The sequence below is a fragment of the Parasteatoda tepidariorum genome, chromosome 1 (genome assembly GCF_982258835.1).
Source record: "Parasteatoda tepidariorum strain Cologne lab strain chromosome 1, Ptep-v5.0, whole genome shotgun sequence".
NCBI lineage: Eukaryota > Metazoa > Arthropoda > Arachnida > Araneae > Theridiidae > Parasteatoda > Parasteatoda tepidariorum.
The window spans coordinates 47,831,402-47,853,065 of record NC_141755.1 but is presented as its reverse complement, the minus strand read 5'-3'; the positions used below and the strand labels follow the sequence as shown (position 1 = coordinate 47,853,065).

At 27.6% G+C, this 21,664-nt stretch overlaps 2 protein-coding genes across 2 annotated transcripts in view; both read left to right on the top strand.

Annotated features, from left to right (window-relative positions):
* The first annotated feature begins 4,070 nt into the window (after positions 1-4,070).
* Positions 4,071-16,230, top strand: LOC107442334 (uncharacterized). Its single transcript, XM_016055871.4, has 7 exons — positions 4,071-4,217; positions 6,601-6,693; positions 6,777-6,838; positions 9,173-9,280; positions 11,102-11,143; positions 14,029-14,049; positions 16,178-16,230. Exons 2-7 carry the CDS (start codon positions 6,624-6,626, stop codon positions 16,223-16,225), a joined length of 351 nt encoding a protein of 116 aa, XP_015911357.1. The 5' UTR covers positions 4,071-4,217; positions 6,601-6,623; the 3' UTR covers positions 16,226-16,230.
* A 441-nt stretch (positions 16,231-16,671) lies between these two features.
* Positions 16,672-21,664, top strand: part of LOC107442336 (uncharacterized) — a 115,290-nt gene continuing 110,297 nt past the window's right edge. The window contains exon 1 of the mRNA XM_087162890.1: positions 16,672-17,516. The gene's annotated coding sequence lies outside the window, so the exon portion shown is untranslated. The remainder of the gene's footprint in view (positions 17,517-21,664) is intronic.

Sequence of the window (21,664 nt, the reverse complement as noted above, 5' to 3'; positions counted from 1 at the left end):
TACCTGTAATAATATTATACTGGATAGTTCAAAGTTTATAATTAATTAAGTTGATTTTTAATTATACAATTTTAATGATTTTAGAAAATTTACATTTAGTTTAAAAAAGAAACATTATTTGCACGTTTTGCACTGACTTTCAGCCACGTATTTGCCTGAACTGGATTTGCACATGGTAAAAATATAAATTAACAAAGAAATTTTTAGCAAATTTATTAACAATAACATACAGTTAAGTCAATGATTTTATGTAGATCTTAATTACATTAGTTGGGTACAATACTCTTATTTATTTATTTGTATTTTTTGGATCAAATTTTAAAAGTATTTGTCTATTTGCTTTTTTGGAAAATAAACATTACTACATATTCTTTTAATTCTATTCATTTGGTTAAAAATGGTATTAAAATAAATGATTTTAGAAATATTGGAATTCCAAGTTATTAGTTTGTTCAGATTAAAAATTAAAAATTTTTCTTTTATTGTAGAAATCAACAAAGCAGATGTTTTCTTCTTTTTTAATACCTAAATTCAGAAAATTAAAATTAATATTATCCTCATTATTACGAAGCAAGATTAATTCATTGGCTTGAATATTATTTAACAAAATTGTATGATCGTGAAAATTAAATATAATTAAATCAACAATAAATATAAAAACAAATTAATATTAAGATCATAATTTCTTTCATAATAGTGAAAAATAAGTTAGCTAAAATGAAGAATTAGATCCTTTTGGTATTCTAATAATATGAATAAAAATAAGTTTTCCATTTTAAAGATAATTATTGAAAATAAAAATTAACTAGAATTTCCCAATAATCATAATGGCAATTAAGGATATTTTTATATTTTTAGTAATAATTGAAAAGAACCTCTTTTCGTTTAGAAAGGGGAATGCTATTTAAAAGATTATAGAAATCATAAGTCGCAATATAATTAATTTTGTTTTGTTTAATAATTATAAAATGAGTTGATTATTAGTGATAATCCAAAAAAATCCTTCTTTTAAGAATATTATAAATAATTTTATTTAAGTAGTTAGAGAAAAAAGAGCCAGGTTTTGTTCGGTAAGTATTAGACCCACATGTGATTGTTCTAAATTTTATAGGAATTGCATGACATTTTGGACTGATAATTAAGTAAAAAAAATTATCTTGCTAACTTTAATTTTTAACCTCTTATATAAAGTTAAAATTTTTTTAATGATAATATTACTTTTTAAACTACTAAGCTTAAAATTTTTGTTATTTTTTAACTCCTTATTTAAAAGTTTAACAGAGAATTTTTTTCAGAAGATTGAATAATTATTGTTAACTTTGTCTATGGGGGTAGTTAAAATTTTTTTGTAGTTGCTTAATTGATTGAACAATTTTAGAAAATCTGTTGAATTATTACAGTTATTTAAATTATCCTTGTTATTGAAAACAAAGTTTTGAAAGAAATAATAACCACCCCATTTCCATTCTGTTAGCATACCTAAAGGTAAAGAAAATCTATTTGATGTTTTTAAACAAAAACTATTGAGATCATTAAGAAAGTTTTTTAGAGTCTTATTGATTGATATATGGTAAATGAGTGCCTAAATTCCGTGCCTTTTATCTATTAATTTTTAAGTTCTAAGTCTTCTATAATATTTAAATTACCAGTAATACCAGGACCAACAAAATCAAAATATCTCTCTTCTTCACAGTGACATTCATAATCGGATATATTAGTTTTCTCTTAATTTTTGCTAATATATCATTATAATTAAAAATAGTTCAACCAAGAGATTTATTATATTTAAGCTTTTAATCATGTTAAAATCCTTAAATGAGAAAATGTTATTTTATAATTTTCAAAAATGTTATGAAATATAATAGCATCAAAATTAAGGTTATGAAAGTTAATAATCAAAATAAATTATCCAAATTTTTCCTTTTATTTGATGAAATTTTGCGCATTTTAGCTTTTACAAGATAGAAACAAAGGATTTTGAAACATAAATTTATAAAAGAAAAGTTAATAATAAGCTGTTGAAGCTTATGCATGTCATTATTCTTAAGGGAGAAAACAAAATATTTCAATTTTTTAATTTAGAATGTTTATTAATTTTTTTTTCATATTAGAAATTAAATTTACATTTAATTTTTAATTATTAAGAAAATTTTTAGTAATTCCTGATCCACATTTACCCGATATGGTAGCTAATCTTTAGTGTTAAAAAGTGAGTAAGTTGAGGAGTAATTAAAGTTAAGCTGTGTATGTAAGGTATCACTTAGCCCATACGACAAAATTGTTTTGTACAAAAGCGTGGAATAATTTTCCATTTGTAGTGTTAAATTGATATCTTCAACTATATCTAAAATATTAATTTTACCACTGTTAAATTTATGTTCTCTAAATTGATTCAATACTAGATTATTGATAATTTTATTAACGTTTGTTGATATCTGAACAATGATGACTAATTCAAATATTAAGAGGACTGGTTAATCCAACATATTTCATATTACACGAACCACAGGTAAACATATAAATAACAATTTCAATTTTGTAAAAGGATTTACAGCTATCATTATTTTGAATTATATGTTTTCGTATTAACATTAAGGCAAGTTTTACATCTTTTATCAACACACGCTTTATAAGGAGGAAAAAATTCTGGAATCGAATGTAATTAAAAAAATCATTTGTTCACACAGGAGCAGGCTGTATATCTGAGTGTCCCCTCTGAATCTGACTCTTCGTACTGGGTACAACATGTAGAAAAATTAAAATATTTATCGTGCTTTTAACCTGGTGCTAAATTATTATTATTGTTCAAATCCATGAAAAAAGACTCAAGAAGCAACGTACCAAACACACGAAATTAGAAAAATGAATTAAAAGCGGAAACAAAATGAGAACAAAACTAAGGTAATAGTAGAAAATATTTAGCGTTAAAACTGCATTAAATATGGTCATTGCAGCATAGCACGATAAACACAAAAAAGATAAAACGAAAAAAAGAGAAAAACGAAGAAAAATTAAGAAAATTAATAAGTTATATTTACTGTGCATAAGCTGCATACTATTGTACTGATATATTTTGCTTTGGCATTATTGATTCAATATTAGAAAGTACTCATTTTGAGGATATTAATCCGTATTATTTTTCGTGTTTTCTCCATATTTTTAAGTTTCGTATATATATATATATATATATATATATATATATATATATATATATATATATATATATATATATATATATGTTAACATGTATATATGTATATATATATATATATATATATATATATTCTAAAAAATTAGTAAATAATTTGTTAGAGGTCTAAAGAAAGATCTAAAGAAAAATTGATTGTAGCAAAAAAGAAAATAACAATAATGAAAAAAAAAAACTTCGCTAAATTTTCTGTAATGCCAAAATATATGTAATTAATGTTAAATACGAAAGGATATAAGTAAAAATTTCTCCCGGTGGCTGAGCGGTAGCGCTTCACGCTGTCGTCCCATAGGGTCTTGGTTCGATCCTCGGGCCGGGCAAGGTTGACCCAGCCTTTCATCCCTTCAATGGGTCGATAAATGAGTACCAAGCACGTTTGAAAACTAAACACTCGGGGTTCCACGTTCGGCTGACCACCTGACCGGAACATCTGCTCCTGCACCCCAGAGCCCTAAGTCAAGAAAACTGAGATGGGCACAGTAGGCTTTGGCCCTCTATGAGCTTTCGCACCACTGAGTTTAGTTTAATGAGCAAAAATATGGTTTTTAATAAAGTAAAATTTAACTTTGACTATAATCTACTTTATGTTTGAATATTATTCAAAAATTCAATTAAAGAAAGTGCCTTTTTTGAAAGTTTTTTAAATGACAATGTCAAATATAGTTCAAAATAATTACATCCACTACTGTTACTTTAATTTCATTACTAAGATTACAGATTAATGATTTTCTCTAATTAAAAATTATTGCATTAACTGAGTGCATTTTTTTGAATTTTTTTTAATAAATATGTTTTTTATCTAATCTTATATTTGATATACGTTATTTAGAAAATCCAGAGAAACACAAATTGTCAGGTTGATTGAATATAGATGTTTTTATTAGATGTTTATACCGACATATGGGAATCATGTAACATCTGTCAGTTACACGCTTCTTTGTAATGTGTCTTATTTAAATTAAAATCTTAACTTTCACTTTCAGAACTTCTAGGAAGATCAAATATTTAGGTAAGCTTTCGTTTAAGGTTGCTTTTTTTAAACATATTTCATTAGTTTTAGTGGTTTAAAATCTTTTTCCGTAAACACTTGAAAGAAAGATTTAGATTTTTCTCTTACAATTAATAAATGTATAGAATTTTATATTCTTTAATATAAATATATCAAATTGAAAGTATAAACTTCTTTTGACTCTTCTTTGATAACTACTTTTTTTCCTTTTCAATTCTTTTGAAATAAATCTAGGATAACAATTTTCGAATAAAAGTTTGAAAGCCATCATTTAATATATTTTTATTATAAATCTTTTTTTTTCTTTTAGGCCACAAAATACTTTGTTTTTAAATAATTATTTATTTAAAAACTGCCCTCATTGTCTTATTTTTTGATACTCATAGGAGATTTAAATTTACTGTTAAATGGTTAAATGCATTTAGTTCAAAATCTGGAAAATTAAAAGTATAAAAAGTACAATTCAATAATAAAAATCTGAAGAATGTTTCTTATAGAAACTTACATTTATTTCAGATTCACAATTTAATACATTTTATTAAATTCATATTACATCGAGAAAAAATTACGGTCAAAACTACCAGAATATGATAAAATTCACCATGTTTCTGGCTCTATGGGAACACTGAAAGTTATGGTAATTTTTACCGAAATACTTTGGTAATATTAACAATAAAAACTGTTCATAAAAAGCGATCTACGGTGCAAAAAATTAATAGAAACTATAACATTTAGCAAAACTATTGAAATCAAGAACCACTTCGTTTGAACACCACTGAAATCGAGCGATTGAGATGAAATAGAAGGGTTAAATGATCTAAAAATACTGTTATAGAAATATCTAAATATTTCGAAAAAACTCACAAAATTAATTTATTCATTGTAAGTGTTATTTTCCCATATTCAAGCAAAATAGGCAAATAATCACAAAAAAGATGGTATTCAAACTGACAAGTGTGAGAAAATCCGAAAGCCGTTTATTAACTACTTTGTTCTAATAAGGTTAAACAATCAAGATTTCATCGCACCAACAAGATCCATATAAAAAAGGCACTTAATTACTTGCAGATGGGTATATATTGTAGCCAAGAAGATTGTCTGTTAATCGCATGACCAACGACTCGAGTCTCAACATTGACTCCTCATTATTTCACCCATTGCCTTCATATTAAGTGCTTTCATTCCCAATTTGTGACCCTGGGCTATTAGAATATGGTACTCACATTCAAGCATAGATTGTATCAACATAATACTGCTGAAATAATACCAATATTCACTTGATTTTTTTATGGTTTTGAACCCATGCTAGTTGTAAATGTTTAAAAACCATCTAGTTTTGAACTCGTGGTTTTTTTTACCATAGTAGTTGCAAAGAATTTTTATTTGAAAATGAAGGGAAAAATGTCCCATGCTGTAAATTTTGCAGTTAATTGGAAGATAGAATGCTACTGGTATTTTACCATAATTTTGGAATGAAAATTCTAACAGTGAATACAAAGGACATTCGACAAAAGGATTCAGTAGCAGAGTTTCTTGTAAAAGAACATTAATGAGTAACCTATGATAAAGAGTAAAGCGAGAAATGTGTAAAATTTGAGAAATCTCGATAATTTTATGGTGTAATGATTTAGGGCTGCATTTCAGACTCAGGTGTTTGCCATTTGGTTTTTATAGATATCACTGTATATCATTTTGCTTATATGGAAGTAAGAATACATGCAGATGATATTTTTAGAATAATTGCATCAAATACCCTCCTTTATAACGGAATAAAATTATGTTTTTAATGCCCAATGGATTAAGAGAAGATTTAAGGTGGATCATGGATTTACCAAGTATTGAATTATAGTTACCAAAAATATAAAACTTGCTGCATGCTCATTTTCGTGTGTTACTTAATTTCTCAATTTTTTAAATTATTTTTATGTTTATAATTTAGGAAGAGTTATACGATTCTTAGCACAAAATTGCAAACATTATCAGCTAAATTTTCAAAGTCATAAAAATATGTTAATTTGTAAAAGAGTTTGCTGACTTCCTTATATTTCAGTATATTTTTTGAAAGGAAAAAATTCTATTCTAGGTATGAAGTTTTGTCATGCTTGTAGATGCATTACAAGATTAGGAAAAAAGCAATCGAAAATGTTGTTTAAATTGAAATAGGTAGTTAAAAATGTTAAAAGTACCGAATAAAAAAAATCGCTGTGCGTCAAGCTATGTATAATTATTGTATAACTATTATATCTTTAAAAATTACAAAGAAATATTTCCTTTATTTAAATTAAATAATATTTCAAACAAATCAATTAAATCAAATAAATCAATAGTTTAAATATAGTTCAATTAAATTTCAGTTCAAATAATAATAATTTTTATTTTCTAGTGCAAAATCTCTTTTTTTACAAAATGTATGCCATCTGGATCTTTTTGGTTTATGTTCTGTCAGTCACTGCCTTAGGACCAGAAGATTTGTGTGGTAAAAAACTTCGCAATATTTGTAATTATTGATTTTTTACAAATACAAAAATTGAATTTCATTTTTTAAAATATTTTACACAGGTACAATTACAGAGGAAATAGCTGGCGAGTTTGATAAATGTAATAAAGTTGATCCTGAATATGTAAGTATTTACTACATTTCCAATTTAGAAACCAATTAAATGCAATCAAAATCATGTAAAAGCTTGCTAATATTCTAAACTATACAAAGATGAATTTGGAGAAAATTATCTGAATACTTGTTAACTCTTCAATTAATACACTATAATAGCTGAAAATATTTCTACAACATATATGACTACTGTATTTCGCTGTATTTTTGTTCCAAGAATGAAATTAATAAATAAAATAAACAACATAAAAATATATAATTGAAAATTTTAAAATCTTCGGTGTTGAGAATTTGCAATTTACGGACATTTCAACTCACATATAAAGAAGCTTGGTATAGATTTGATAGTGCAAAAAATTTCCTTGATGTTGATGAGGGGCAAAAGTTACCTCATTTCACTGATTTAATAATTAGTTTTGGTAACAAAATACGTAGGGGTACTCTTAATATTTGAAAAATTTAAACATATTTAATCAATCTACTATGAAACCTACCAAACATGTCTTGCCATTCAGAAATAAGTGAAGCTATTATTTCTTCACTAGTTTATTAATTGATCTTATGGATGCTGATACCCTTGTGGATGCTGATAAGCAAAAATATAATAGAGGTGAGCCAATTGGCTGGCTTTAGTTAGTTTAGTGATAAGACACATTTTAAATCATCCAGAAGAGTGTTTATTAAAAGTGTGTTTGGTGAAAAACACTATAACTTTTTCCTATGTTTTGTGCTGTTAGATAATAGAAGCTACGAAAATCTAGATAGGTATTTCTGAGTACCTATCTGAAATACGATACTGAAGGGCGGTTTCATTTTTAAAAAAATGCCATAATTGGTAGTGTTGCTTAACATTATTTTGCCCCAAATTTTGCTTACAAATAATTTGTTTTGTTTATTTTGGCTTCACAGCTGTCTTGTTATTGCTAATACTTTATAGTGTTTGGAATTGTGTAAAACATTAGTTGTAACAAGAGTTGAGATACTTTAGAGAAAAAAAGAAAACATAAATAAATAAAAATCATTTCACAACAGTCATTATACAACAATTTTTATGTATGTTTAAGCTTCAAGACAAAAAACAACAGAAAAATAGTTTTTAAAAATTTATTTTGGGTTTACTTTGTTTCACTTAGGGCTTACTGTGTTTCAATTTTAATATTAGGATTTCCGAATCAAAATAATCAAAAATCAATTTTCATTAGAAAAGTTTAAATATTGATAGATTAAATTCAGATATTTATAATTTGCTGAAAGTAAGCATTATCGAATTGATGCTCTGAGAAAACTCAAAACTACCAGAATATTGTAAAATTTCTCGCGTTTCTGGCTCCATAAGAACACCAGAAAGTTTGGTAAATTTTCAAAAAGCGCTTAGGTAAACATAACGATAAAATATAGTTTTGCAAAAAGGGATAAAATTAGTAATTTTATCATGATATTTCAGAATATGGCATAAATACCATTTATTCGGTTAAATTTTCTCAGTTTTGTATTTTTCCCTAAATGCATGAAAAAAAAGAGCTGTAATTTGGAAAAATAATTTCTGGTAAACCGTTACTATATGAACGGAAATTTACCAAATTAATGGCTTAAATACCGTATATTTTGTTTAACCTGAATTAAGGTTTTTAAATGTTACTACCATACATCATGGTAATTTTACCAGTTGTTTTCTCTGTTTGCATAAAACCTGACTCAAGAGAACTTAGGAAGTTTAAAGAAATTTTTAGAAATTCGAAACTCTGCTTTATGAGTTTCGAATTATATAGTTTATATACACTTGTAAAGATCGAATATTAATAGTTTTAGTAAACACTTGTTTATGCATGTTTAAAATATGTTATGTTAAAAAATCATGATCAACAGGATTAGATTCTCTTAATTTACCAGACTACTTTCGGCATCTTGTGACATCTATGTTGTCACAAGATGTCGAAAGTATGTAAGAATATCCCACCTTCAGAATTGAAAAAAGTAGTTATGATATAAATAGAATAGTATATAATTAAAATAATGTGTAAATAAAATGATATTTAAATAAAAAAATGACAAAACAAAGAATTTAATAATTTTATTACATAATTTTTCAAGAAGAACTAACAGAGGTTTGTAAATTACTAAATGTAACAGTGCGCCGAAATTGCGGAAATACTTTTAAAAGCATTACTTTTCTTGACAATTACTACTTTGTTCAAAATTTTCGATTTAAAGTTATACTAACTCATTATTTTACTTATCCAATAGTAAGGTACCAGTTATATATCCAATATTAATTTTAACGTGATGTAAGTTTTAAACTATGTGCTTTAAATTAATGGTAAAAATTGTGCTTTTTTTCTTTTAGGTTCAGAAAATCGTTAAAGAATGCCAGTTAAAAGTGGTTCCAGACGAAGAAGTAAAAGTCTATCCCTTTTTCACTGCAGGCTGCAAAAATAATACTATTTTCAGAACGGTAAAGATTATAAGTTTTTTCCGTTAAACTAATCTATTGGAAATAGTCTTTAAAAATTATATTAGTGAATCGTTTTACCTATAATTCAAAACCGAATAAACTCAAAATTTGAAATATTTATGGGCATCCCCATGCCCAAAAAATTACATGCTTTTCTTTCAAGTTATCCACTGAAGACTACAAAATTTGTTCACAAGTATCATAAAAAAAAATTCTTTTGCAAAAATAAGTAGATTTGGAAAATATTACGTTAAAATACAAATATAAAGAAATTAAAGTAAGTCATCTGATTAAAGCAGCTTTTTTAAAAATGGGTAGGATGCAGTGTTTACCCAAATTGCGATGCGTGCAGTATGCGGAAACTTATATTATGCGGAAATATTTTTAAGGAATTATGCTGCAAGATTGCAAAATTTTTTGAAAACTTATGTGGTATTGGTGTGGATGACGTAAATAAGAAACAGAAAAAATTTAACTTGATAACAAAATATTCTTTTCTTTTGTCCATCTTGGCTTAATTACTATTTTTCAAATATCATGATTTTAACTTACCTATTATAGTCAGAGATAGGTTGCTAATATGATTTTAATAATTAAAAAAGAAGTGAAGTTTGAGAATAAAAAGAACCGTAGCGACAAGTTTGCTTCGCAAATGAAAACATTATTTGTGAAAATGAAAACGATGCTCTGATTCGATCGGAGGACAGTTGAAAAGTATGCCTTTTTTCGTATTTTTGAGCAATTTTTAGAGTAATAAATACGAGTATTATTTTTTATGATTTTAGGACATTAAACTGACTTGATCAAAAATGTAATTATAAAAACAAGATTTAATTGTAAAATAATAAATCAAATTATAAAACAATAAATCTAATTATAAAATATGAAATCTAGATTTATTTATGAAAATAATTGAATGTGGAAAATTTAATCTAGCTTGGACGAAATCTTAGGTGACCATGTGAGGATAGAGTTGATTTTCTTATTGCTTCTGATAGATGAAAATATCACCAAAAATGTAAACTTATGGATCGAATTACGATGAAATAAAGTACTGCTAGCCTAATTGCAGAATCCATAATATCTTTTTTACCGTAAAATCTATTATAGCGTAATTTTGGCAGTGCACAATGACTGAATCACGGTCATTAAATATTATTGTCAAAGTTACTGTATAAAAATTTATGGTAAAATGGATATTAAATAGGCTACCCTTAGCTTGCCAGTACTCTTTACCGTAATTTGATCTAGAGTTTTCTAAAAGTGTACTCGATATTTAAAAAACTTTTTTTTTGAAATAGTTCGATAAAAAAATTTAAATTTATTTCAGACAAAGATGTATTGATTATAAAGTTTTGAGATATAGGATTTATTACTTTTAAGACAACAAAAAAAAATCATAAATAGTTTCTAAATTGATGTGACATTACAATTGAAATCTTTCGATTTCAGACATCAGGATGATAATCGTCCTTAAATTAGTATCTTGAAAATCATCTAAAAGCAATTTAACTGCCTGAAAAAATATTTTCTGTCAATTGCAAAGCTGCAAGTAACGTCATCGTAGGTAAATAATGGCATTTGTCAAATCAGATATCAATCAGGTTTGACACAGACGCATGATATTGCTTTCTGGTATCCAATAAGATCTGATTTATCAGATAGTTAGGCAATAGCACTTCCCTTCTTCAATAGTTGCTAGTATCTAATTGCAATATATAATTCAATTTAAGTAACTAATAAATTTTATAACTTATAAATTTCTACATAATTATTAAACTGATAAATTTCTATGTAATTAAATTTTTATTATTGTTTCAGTTTGAAAATTGCATGGATGAAAATAGAATCAAAATGACCATAGTAAGTCGTTTTTTAAGATAAACTTTATTTACTATTGCACTATTTTGACTGATATAGTGTTGACATTCGGTCAATTAGGCATCTTCTCTGACATCCTCTTAAAATTTTGTAATTTTTTCATTTCTCTGGCTCAAGTAAATTCAGATATTTTATTTTTAAATTTTTAATTATTTTTTTTGAATAACTGCTCATAAAATATTTAAAGGAAACAGTTAAATTTATTTGTGCCCGTTAGTTTTGCCTTCGCAACTAAATCACTTTTGATGCCAAATTGAAAAGTACTGAACTTTTTAAGAAGCTGCCATGTTGATATCATTCTAGCTTTGATTGCACAAAATTAATAAAAGTCATAAAGGAATCGTTTTCCTGTAAATATTTTTGTCTCTCTAATTTAAAGATATTTAATTGCACTGCTATTATTAATCCTTTGGTTTTGATAATTTTCTAAATTAAGAGTTTAAAATTAAGAGAATCGTTTTTTAATTACAACATATTTACACTACGGCTTAAAATAAAGTTATTTAAATCGGTGTGTAATTTTATTAACCGTTTTACAATTATTATTTTTTATGCAAATTACATCAATGTGCTATTATGTTTTTGTAGAATATTTCCGTCGTTTAGCAAAGCTAAATTATGGTCTATGAAATCTGTCACTCTGAGAAAGCCTAATACTAGAACTAGGTTCGTGGAAAGATCTTGTCTGGAAAGCCCCAGACAATCTAGCATATGGTCAGTAATTAATGTACTACTATAAATTACAGTTAAATAGATTCCTTAAATTATTGAAAATTTAACAATCGGCTCCATGTACAATTTGATACCATACATCCGTCCTTTTGGTAAGCCAAAATATTATAATTCGTTTGTAAACTCACCAAATTTGTCATAACAATATATTTTTAATTTTAATAGTATTTTAAAAAAAATGATTACTTAGAAAAATTACTAATGGCTATTAGATGGAAATTTTACCTTTATGGTTTTGAAACTGTCTACAAAGAGCATGTTTAAAAACCCATGAATACAAAACTATACGTTTTTTTTAACCATTTACAACTGGCATGATTTTGAAACCATTAAAGAGAAATTTAACTGGAAATTGGATCTAGGTTGTTCATTAGTTAATTGTTAGATTCGCAGGGTATTGGAGTTAGATTATGGTTGAAATGTGTTTTATCAAATGAACCGTGATTTTTTTAGGTTGTTGTTTATTTAAGTTTACTTTGGTCTGGTTGTTTCACCTATCGTAAATAAAAGTAAATACTATACTTTTTTTGTTTTATGGAGCTGTATGAAGCCGCTATTTATGCGTTAAAGAGAGTATCGCATTCAAATAGTCAAGTGTCTCTGGAAAATCTTCATGTGTTGAAGGGAATGGATGGAGAAAATATTGTGTTGTCAACGCTGGGACTCGGGTCCCGACTACTGATTAGCCCCATCCGCTATAATATGTACCAATCTGCTTGAAGCTAGGCTCATTAGGTGGACCTAGTTGGTGTGATAAAATTCCGGTTGCTTAACCGTATTAGATAAAAACTGTTAATAAACGGTTTTTTAAACAATTAACAGTTTGAATACCATCTTATTTATCATTATTTGTTTATTTTGAATAGTTTAATTGTTGATTATGGTTAAATGGCATTTAAACAAATTTAGAGAAAAGGTTATGGTTAAATGGCATTTAAACAAATGAGAGAGAGAGAGAGAGAGAGAGAGAGAGAGAGAGAGAGAGAGAGAGAGAGAGAGAGAGAGAGAGAGAGAGAGAGAGAGAGAGAAGCTATGCAGTGGTCGTGAAATGTCGTAAACCTGCTTCGCGGGTCGGCTGGTCACCTGTGGTGACCAAACATATGAATGAAAGCCAAAATCTAATGCTACCAGCCAACAAATATGTAAATATAATTAGATCCTTCTATATAATAACATACACAGCAAGACTTGAACTAAGTCAAAGAAAGAAGAGGCTAAAATCGCCAACTGTGAAAGAAAATTCTTGCCAGAAAAGAGAAGAGGGCAATTCTTGCAGGAAAAAATTTAATAAATGCAGAAATGTACAAAATTTATATGTAAATTGGTTTTACAAAATTTATAAAATTTAGCAGAATGAAATTTTTCTGGCATATTTGCAATTTAGGCACAGCTAGCCCAAGACATAGAATTTTTCAAAAATACACCTGTAGGAAGTAGAGCTAGAGGAAGTCCTAAACTTCGATGGTTGGACTCAATTAAGACAGATTTCAAAACACTGTGGTAATGAACTGGAAATATCTGACAAAAAAAAAAAAAAAAAAAAAAAAACTGTGTGGAGAAATCTTCAACGTAAGGTCAAGGTTAACCCTGGGATGTTAATATGCTGGCAAATGTTGATGATAATGGTGCTGGTATGGCAAATGATGATGATAATGCTGTGTTTACAGTATATTATACAGTACATTATACTTTATTTATATTATTCAGGTAATGTTTTTATTCAGGTATATTATACAGGTAAAAGCATTGTAATATCTTTATATTTTAATTATACTATACTTAAATAGTTATACTATACTTATACTTTAATTATACTCTAATTAAAGGTACTACTATACAATATAATTTAAGTATAATGCAATAGTTTAATGCAGATTACACTTGAGTTGGTATTTTTACAAAGTTTTTATTTTAAAAAGCAATTACTTCAGTGCTATTGGGTTGTATTTCGAATCTTATACAAGTATTTATAGAAAATTTTTTGAGCATAAACTTATAGCTAGAAAATGATTTGTATTAAACATGAATAGCATGTAACTTTTATTGTCAAATGGCCATTTTTAATTCTTCGCTTTGCGTGAAGAATTTTTTAAGGTGTCTTATATTTTTAACATTTTTATTTATTTATTTTTTAGTGGGACACAGCACTGGGTAGTGTGAGTATTTTAAAATAATATTTCTATAAATAGTTACTGTTTCTAGAAAATCAGCCTTTTATGTGTTATAATATCATGATATAGAAAAGGAATTATTTTTGAAATTTTGATTTAGAGCTGTAAAATATAATAAGTATTATGATACTTAAAGTGGTGCATTCGTTTTTTTAATATCGTATTAGCTTCTTCGAATTATGTGAATTTTATAAACTTGCTTTCGAAATTCTACAGAACCTATTGCTTCAGGTCATATAAGGAACGTATTTGACTGACTTATGTGTGCGGATGAAAGATGAGTGTTTAAATGAATTTTAAAATTACAAAGTCACGCAACAACGTATTTTAAAGTCTGAAGTTTTAGTTCTTACGTAAACGCTTACTATTATTTTATAAACTGTACTGCTTCAAGAGAATGGGCTCTAAAAACAAAAGAACTTTGTTAGTTTTTAGAGATAGGATGTTTTCAGTTGTTTGTTCTATGTACTCCAGTTTTTAACAATGCAGAATAAACTTTAAGAAAAACCTTAAAATGAGTAATAGATTATCAAATTTATGCTTCAGGTTTTCAGTAATCACTACCCTTAAAATAAAGTTTTAAAACGCTTGCCGAAAATAAAATCAAAATCTAAAAGCATTGGATTTTTTAAGTCAAAATTAAAATTAAAACTCAGTGGCGTGAAGGGCCAAGGCCAACTGTGCCGTTCTCAGTTCTTTTGATCTAGAGCTCTGGGGTGCAGAAGGAGATGTTCCAGTTGGGTCCTCAGACGTACGTGGAATTCCTATTATCCTACAAGAATGATTGGCACTCATTTCATTTTATTTAATATTATAACCATCGTTGAACAACCTACCCAGTTTTTCGGGTTTACGACTACTAATGTTCAATTCCGTAGCCTTGTAATTTTGAAACCAATCCGGAAGACAAGGAAACTCTTGGATCAAGTATTGGGGGAAATTTGCCTTCGTGGAGGACTTTTTGATGGAACTAATTCGCATTTGCATTACAAGGAGACAAAACCCACGAAAACCCCCACGGTTAGCCTGATGGCAAGGGGACTCTCACCCATGATTCGTCTACAGCTGAGGATACTTCTCGCCAGCACTGTGGTGGGTTTAAACCGGATGCGGTTTTCGAATCAACCAGTCATTGCTGGGATACGAACCCGGTTCACCTTGTTGGAAGGCATAAGCTCTATCCCCTGAGCCATCACGGCTAGTTCTCATTGATCAGCTGAAGTTATGAAAGGCTGAGCTAACCTTATCCGGTACATCGGTAGAGCATCGAAAGCGTGGAGTTTGATCGTTCTCTGGTTCAGTCCACAATTGAGATCAGAGCATGAATAAATGGATATGTGAATGGGTCTGCTCTATAAACGGGTTGTGACGTGTGTGTGGCTGAAATTGTAATTTGGCCATAGAGGGTGCCACTGAAAAAAGGAACAAAAAAAGAACATCCTCTGCCTTAAATTCCGTTAATCCGCCCTAATCCGTTCCGCTTAGTATCACCAAGCAAGCTTGCAGATATTGGCAGCAACAAATGATAATGCGAACACTACAACAAATGATAATGCGAAAGAAAATAAAACTTAAAAAGAAATCACACATTTCTTTTTACTTTTCAAGAACGATTTCATACAAATTTTGAACATTTTAATTTCAAAATTTAACGAATTTAAATAAAGTTAGAAACGAAATTTAAAATAAAGTTATTATTTTAACGCCTTAAATTTAAGAAAAGTTTTGGATCTTCATTAATCAAATTAAATTTCTTTTTAAACGTAGTAAGAATTTCATATTTCTTATAGAAATATTACTGTAATCAAAGAAAAATGTACTTTATAACTGATTTAATTAAATATTTCTAAAATTTCCTAAACTGAAATTAAAGATCAGGGATTCACACAAACAATCACTCTTCTGAATATACTATCGTTTCCGAATACGCGGATTACGGATTCGACGATTTTTGTGAGTAAATTAACAGAAAAAAATGAGTTCTCTAAGAATGATAATTACAACTGCATTCTGTATGCTGAGGTAAGACACATTCATCTTTTATATTTATTTATTTTTTTAGTTTATTTATTGGCTGTCACTTTTAACAAAACTCTGTTATTAATATTTCTAGGCATGTTACCGAAATGTTTCCATCAAATATGACCTTGTTTGGCCATAGTGAAAGCAAGAAGAGACAACTAATACAGTACAGAAATACTAAAATCAAAATTCTAAAGATCATGATTTACTATTGTTAACCATTATTACATGATTTGTTACAATTCTTTTCATTTTTTAAAACTTTATTTCGTATTATAAATTTCCCAAAAGAAAATATCTGTAAACTAAAAATAATAAAAAAAAAATGTGAGAAAAAACTCTCAAGTTTATTTACAGAAAAAGGTTTGTTGAGAAAATTTAAACCACTCATGTTATCTGATGGAATATTGATCGTAAAATCAAATAAATACATTGTTACGGAATTTTTCTGAACTATGCTTTGTACTTTTTTAGGGGCGTCCTTAAAAATATTCTTTAATGAATATTTTTGGAATGTTCTGCTAAAATTTTAGTCATAAGGAGTTATATTCGATAAAAATTTATCAGTTAATGTCAAGACAAAAAATATGCAATTAAAAAATGAAAATCGAGAACCAAAAATTTTTATTTTTGCTTTCTATAATTGCGAGTATCAAAAGAGCTTAAAAATTATTTCTAATCAACAATAAATTTTATTAAAAGCAATTCCGCCTTTTAAACTTATTTATATGTAAAAATGAATGTTTATCTCTGTGCGGGCGTGTGTGTTCTTCAGAGACTCCTAAGCCATCAAACCGAAGGCGATGAAATTTGGCATACAAAAAGTTAAAAACACCAGGAAGGTCTCTGTTGACATGAAAACATTCTACGACAAACCGTTCGAGTAGGATTAACAGGAAACAAAATGGAATTTTCTGATTTGTTAAGCCTCTACCATTGCTTTAAATTTAACAATTGACGATTCAATTTTTCTCATATTTCAAAGATAGCATCAGTGATAATTGCTAGTTTATAGTTCTATTTGATAAAAAGTAGTTTATTGCACTAATTTAAATATTTTATTATTTTATATTCGCTATGAATAAATAAATTCAATGAACAACATTACGTGGTAATACGCGTTATCTACGTCAACAAATTTATACTTTTAAAGTTGTCTGATCAAGTGCTTTTTTTATTTATATTAATTCTTTTAATATGTGTTTCTAAAAATATGATTATTTAAAATTAACGGTAATTGAATAGAAAAAAAATGTATTCAGTTTCAAAATTAATGGGAAAGTAATACTTATTCGTTTAGGAGAAAAGTAAAAAATTCTCACATTATTATTGACGCCAATGATATGATGCTTAATCATTTTAGATAATGTATGCACATTGAAATGAAAGAAATTAGCTTTGTACTAGAAGGCGAAAGTAAAGGAGTAAAGGTATTTATTTGTCTGGAAGAACATTAAGAAATCTTCATACTATCATTGACGATAATGATGCTTATTTAATGTTGATAATATGCATTAATTGAATAAAAAAATATCTTATGTACTTACAATATGGTAAAACCATCATGATAAAAGCAAAAATAATGAAAAAATATGCTTATTCATTTTAAGGAACTGCAAAATATCCCCGTAATGTTATTGACACTAAGGCTTAATTAAAATTGATAATATATTTAATTGGAATAAAATAAGCTAGGTACTAAAAAGCAAAGCTAATGGGAAACGGGTAATTAAAGGTTAAAAGTGAAATTTGACGAGGAAAAACAGTAGAAAATTGGAATTCACAGATGACGCTTAATTAATATGTACTATTGAGGGTAATATCAACTACTGGTAGTTGGTGCAGTTTTGATACGAATTCTACAACGGGTTTTTCGTAGTTTCAGAAAATATATTTTCCAGTATTTGCAAAGATAATGCATTAATATTTTGATGAATTAAAACTGGAAAAATACTTTTCCACTACTACTTATAAATATTTTAACAATAAAGTAAAGGTCAAATAGGGGAATGGTCATGCTCCAAAATACTTATCAAGTTCGGATAAGAATTCTATTTTTCTTTTATTTTTGCTTTATTTGACTGCCACTGACAAAAATGTATTTTGCACCAAACCATAAGTTGAAGGGGTATTTTATCCAATGGGATGAACCACAAAAAAAAAAGTTTCGCTTACTTAAATAACGCAAAGTCACCGAGAAGAGCAACACATAAAATTAAATTAAATAATTAAAATTATTTTAGCTACATTAATTAAAAAACCTAGTGGCAGAATCAGGTAAATTATATTTTCAGAACGAAAAGTAAGTTTTATCCGAGCTATTTTATTACCTATTTATTCAAAGACACGACTAATAATTCTTTGCTTTATTTTATTTACCACTGCCTAATTTGAAACAAAAATCATGCAATTATTTTGAAAACTAATGTGAATTATTTATGTTAAGGTTAAAGTGAAGGCAGAAACAGTTCTGTTGCATTAAACACACCATACCCATATTGATGCAAAAACTTGATTTTTTTTCTCTGATTCACTAACTCCCCTAAGAATGTCACTTTCCAGGATCTTAAATTAAGCTCTTCAATTAAGTAGGTATATGCCGTTCTGTTTTGAGCGCATAATTTAGTACCGTTTCTCAGTACTGATTTATTGATTCTTAGCTTTTTACATTCACCCCATGCAAAGAATGGGTATTAAGCTAGTAGAGAATAAAAAGTAAAAATTCTGTTAAAAAAAATGTTAGAAATGTAAAAACACTGTTAAAAATGTTATCGTATGCTTTTCTGACCTGGTAAATTTTAGTGTATTGAAAATTTTTTAAAAATTTCTTGAAGACAAAAATAACGGTAACTACTTAACACAAAAAGCTATGTGAGGAAACAGTGGTCATTCTTGTCGTGATTGAACACCAAGGACAGTTCTTGGTCTCCAAAAGCACCAGGGTGGTTCAATCTTACTATTTTGGATATAAAGTAATTGCCACCATATTTGGTGTTCATTGAGTCTTTAAACCCCTAAGATATACAAATAAGTGTCACTAAACTTATTTTTACGTTATAACAATTAACTTAGGACAGTTAATTTAGGATGCATTCTCACAATAATTCTATGATGAAGCTATAATATATGAATTAAATACTATATAACAATTGAAGTTATGAAATAAATTTTATATATTTGATATTGATATACAGGTGCATAATTGTTTAAGATTACTATTTTTTTTACAGAAAATTTACACTCACAATATTCACAATTTATTTAATTTATGTAAAACAAAATTTTGTTCATAAAATTAAAAAAATAATATTGTTTATTGTTTAGAATGTTTAGGCATATCATTATTGCACATTGTGACTTTAAAATCTTAATATTTGATTACATATTAATTTTATAAAATACAATGTGATCGTAATGCTACATCCCTAAAGTATGAATTTATTGCTAAAAAATTCAGGAAAAGCTTGAATGTATGGTTGTTAACCTTGATCAAAAAAGAGGTTACAAAAAGAGGTTACCAAAGATGCATCTAGCCAGGAAGATCTCAGCACAGTATCGATGATGGTTGGGTGTCTAAAATGAATGAAGATCCCTGAAATAAACGTGACTGCAAGCTTTTCTTGAGTTACTTTATTTTGTTAGGTCCACATCTCATCTTACAAACTCATGTCTGGAGATTCCTAGGATGTTTATAGGTTGTTAATTGTCTTTCAATTCCAGTTGAAATTAAATCTTCTCGAAGTCTTCTATCCAGATAAGTTAAAATTGTCAGTGCATCAGAGACTACTTTTAGATTCTACCTACTTGGCTCTTAATTGTCCAAATCCGTGCTTCCCACCTGCTCTCTCCAAATGCTGTGTGTCTGTGATCTAAGAAATATTAAACTTATTAGAAATTATGAATTTAAACTAATTGAAATTGCGTATAAATCTTACTTTTATTTTCTTTGATTCAGCAGATTATTTTGTATCACAACGGAGAGAAGTACAAAATAGGAAGCGTAAAACAAGATTTTATGAAATATTCCATGCATCGAGTCGTAAGCCACATATGGATCGAAGGTAACCTTGGGTCGGTTACAGTTAGGAAAAAGATAATCGATAATTTAAAAATAAAGTTAAAAGAGTAAAAATTCCATGCTGGTTAAAAGACAATAAACTAAATAAACCCAGTTAATAAAATACTAAATGTTAGAATTAAAACTAAAAATAAACTTAATTTATTTAATTTGCTGAATTGTGAATTGTTGGTTTTCATGGGATGTTGCAACAACAAAAATTCGTAAGATAAAAATTAGTTTCTAAATCAAACATACTCATAGGAAAGATGACGTTAAGACGAACTTGAGTTAGTCTTAATGGGGCAGATACGGATACAAATTAAATTTTAAAAAAAATGGCTTAATGCGATTAACAGATATTTTAAAATCAAAGCATTATTAACCTTATTATTTAGTTAAAAACATGCTTACATTTCATAATGGCGAACTGTTTTTTTTACTTGTAGATGTCTAATAGTATGGTAACCAGGAAAACTGGATTCGTACTGGATTGTAAACATTCTATTAATGATATCCAAAATACGCCAATATTGGCGATTTTGCAAGTGAAAATAACTCACGAATAATGTAAATGCATGTGAGCTTGGTGTAACGATTTTCCATTATTGGTCAATCAATTTAACTACACATTTAAATGTTGTAATGAACACTCGATTTAGTTTTAACTTAAAGTAATATTTTAAACTTTTTTTGAAGTATCCAACCCGAAATTCAGGGAAATTCTACATTGAAAAACGAGCTCGATTTCAGTCCCCCTTGATGACAACTATTTATTATTATTGAGATTAATCAGACATTCTTTAATTGAAGTAAACTGATTAAGGATACAGACAAATGTTTCTGATAATGTCGTATTTTGACAATCCAATGCATATTGCATGCAAATTTAAAACAAATGAATATAAAGAAACTGCTCTCTTTATTTTTTTTTAAAGTGGATGTAATTCTGCTGTTTTAATGACATTTAAAGTTTCAGAAATAATAATTTGATATCGTTCGTTCTATTCAGATTTTGCTTTTAATAAAGAACTTGCATATAATTTGTTTTAGAAACGTCTATTTAAACAAGGAAAAAAATTGGATAAACAATGAGTTCTGAACTTTAAAAAAAAGAATAAAAATGTATGATATTTTATTTCCAGAAAGAAAAACATATCAACTGACAATCTGACAATCTTACATTTGATGTTCTCTCGGGATAATTTCAATTTTCAACATTTTACTGACAAAACTATCAAAGAACATTCCATCATTTTTACTCTTCACTTTCAATACCCTGAAAATGATGAGAGTAACTAATTAAAACTAGCCAAGAATTGGAGGGAAAAACTGCAGAAATAAAATTCCGGTCAATACATGAATTAAACAAACTTACTCATGCTTATAAAGATCCCACTTTCCCCTTGAACTACAGCAACATCATGATGAATGTAGTTTTTCTTATGCTACGCAGCTTTTATTTATTTATTTATTTTTCAAACATAATATATGAAGATGTTTAATAGTTTAACCGTGGTT

Bases quoted from the DNA above. Each gene is read 5' to 3' on its own strand.
- LOC107442334 (XM_016055871.4), top strand. From the start codon at position 6,624: ATGTATGCCATCTGGATCTTTTTGGTTTATGTTCTGTCAGTCACTGCC. The intron at 9,281-11,101 runs GTAAAGATTATA...TTATTGTTTCAG, and splicing joins ATAATACTATTTTCAGAACG to TTTGAAAATTGCATGGATGA. The intron at 11,144-14,028 runs GTAAGTCGTTTT...TTTATTTTTTAG, and splicing joins ATAGAATCAAAATGACCATA to TGGGACACAGCACTGGGTAG.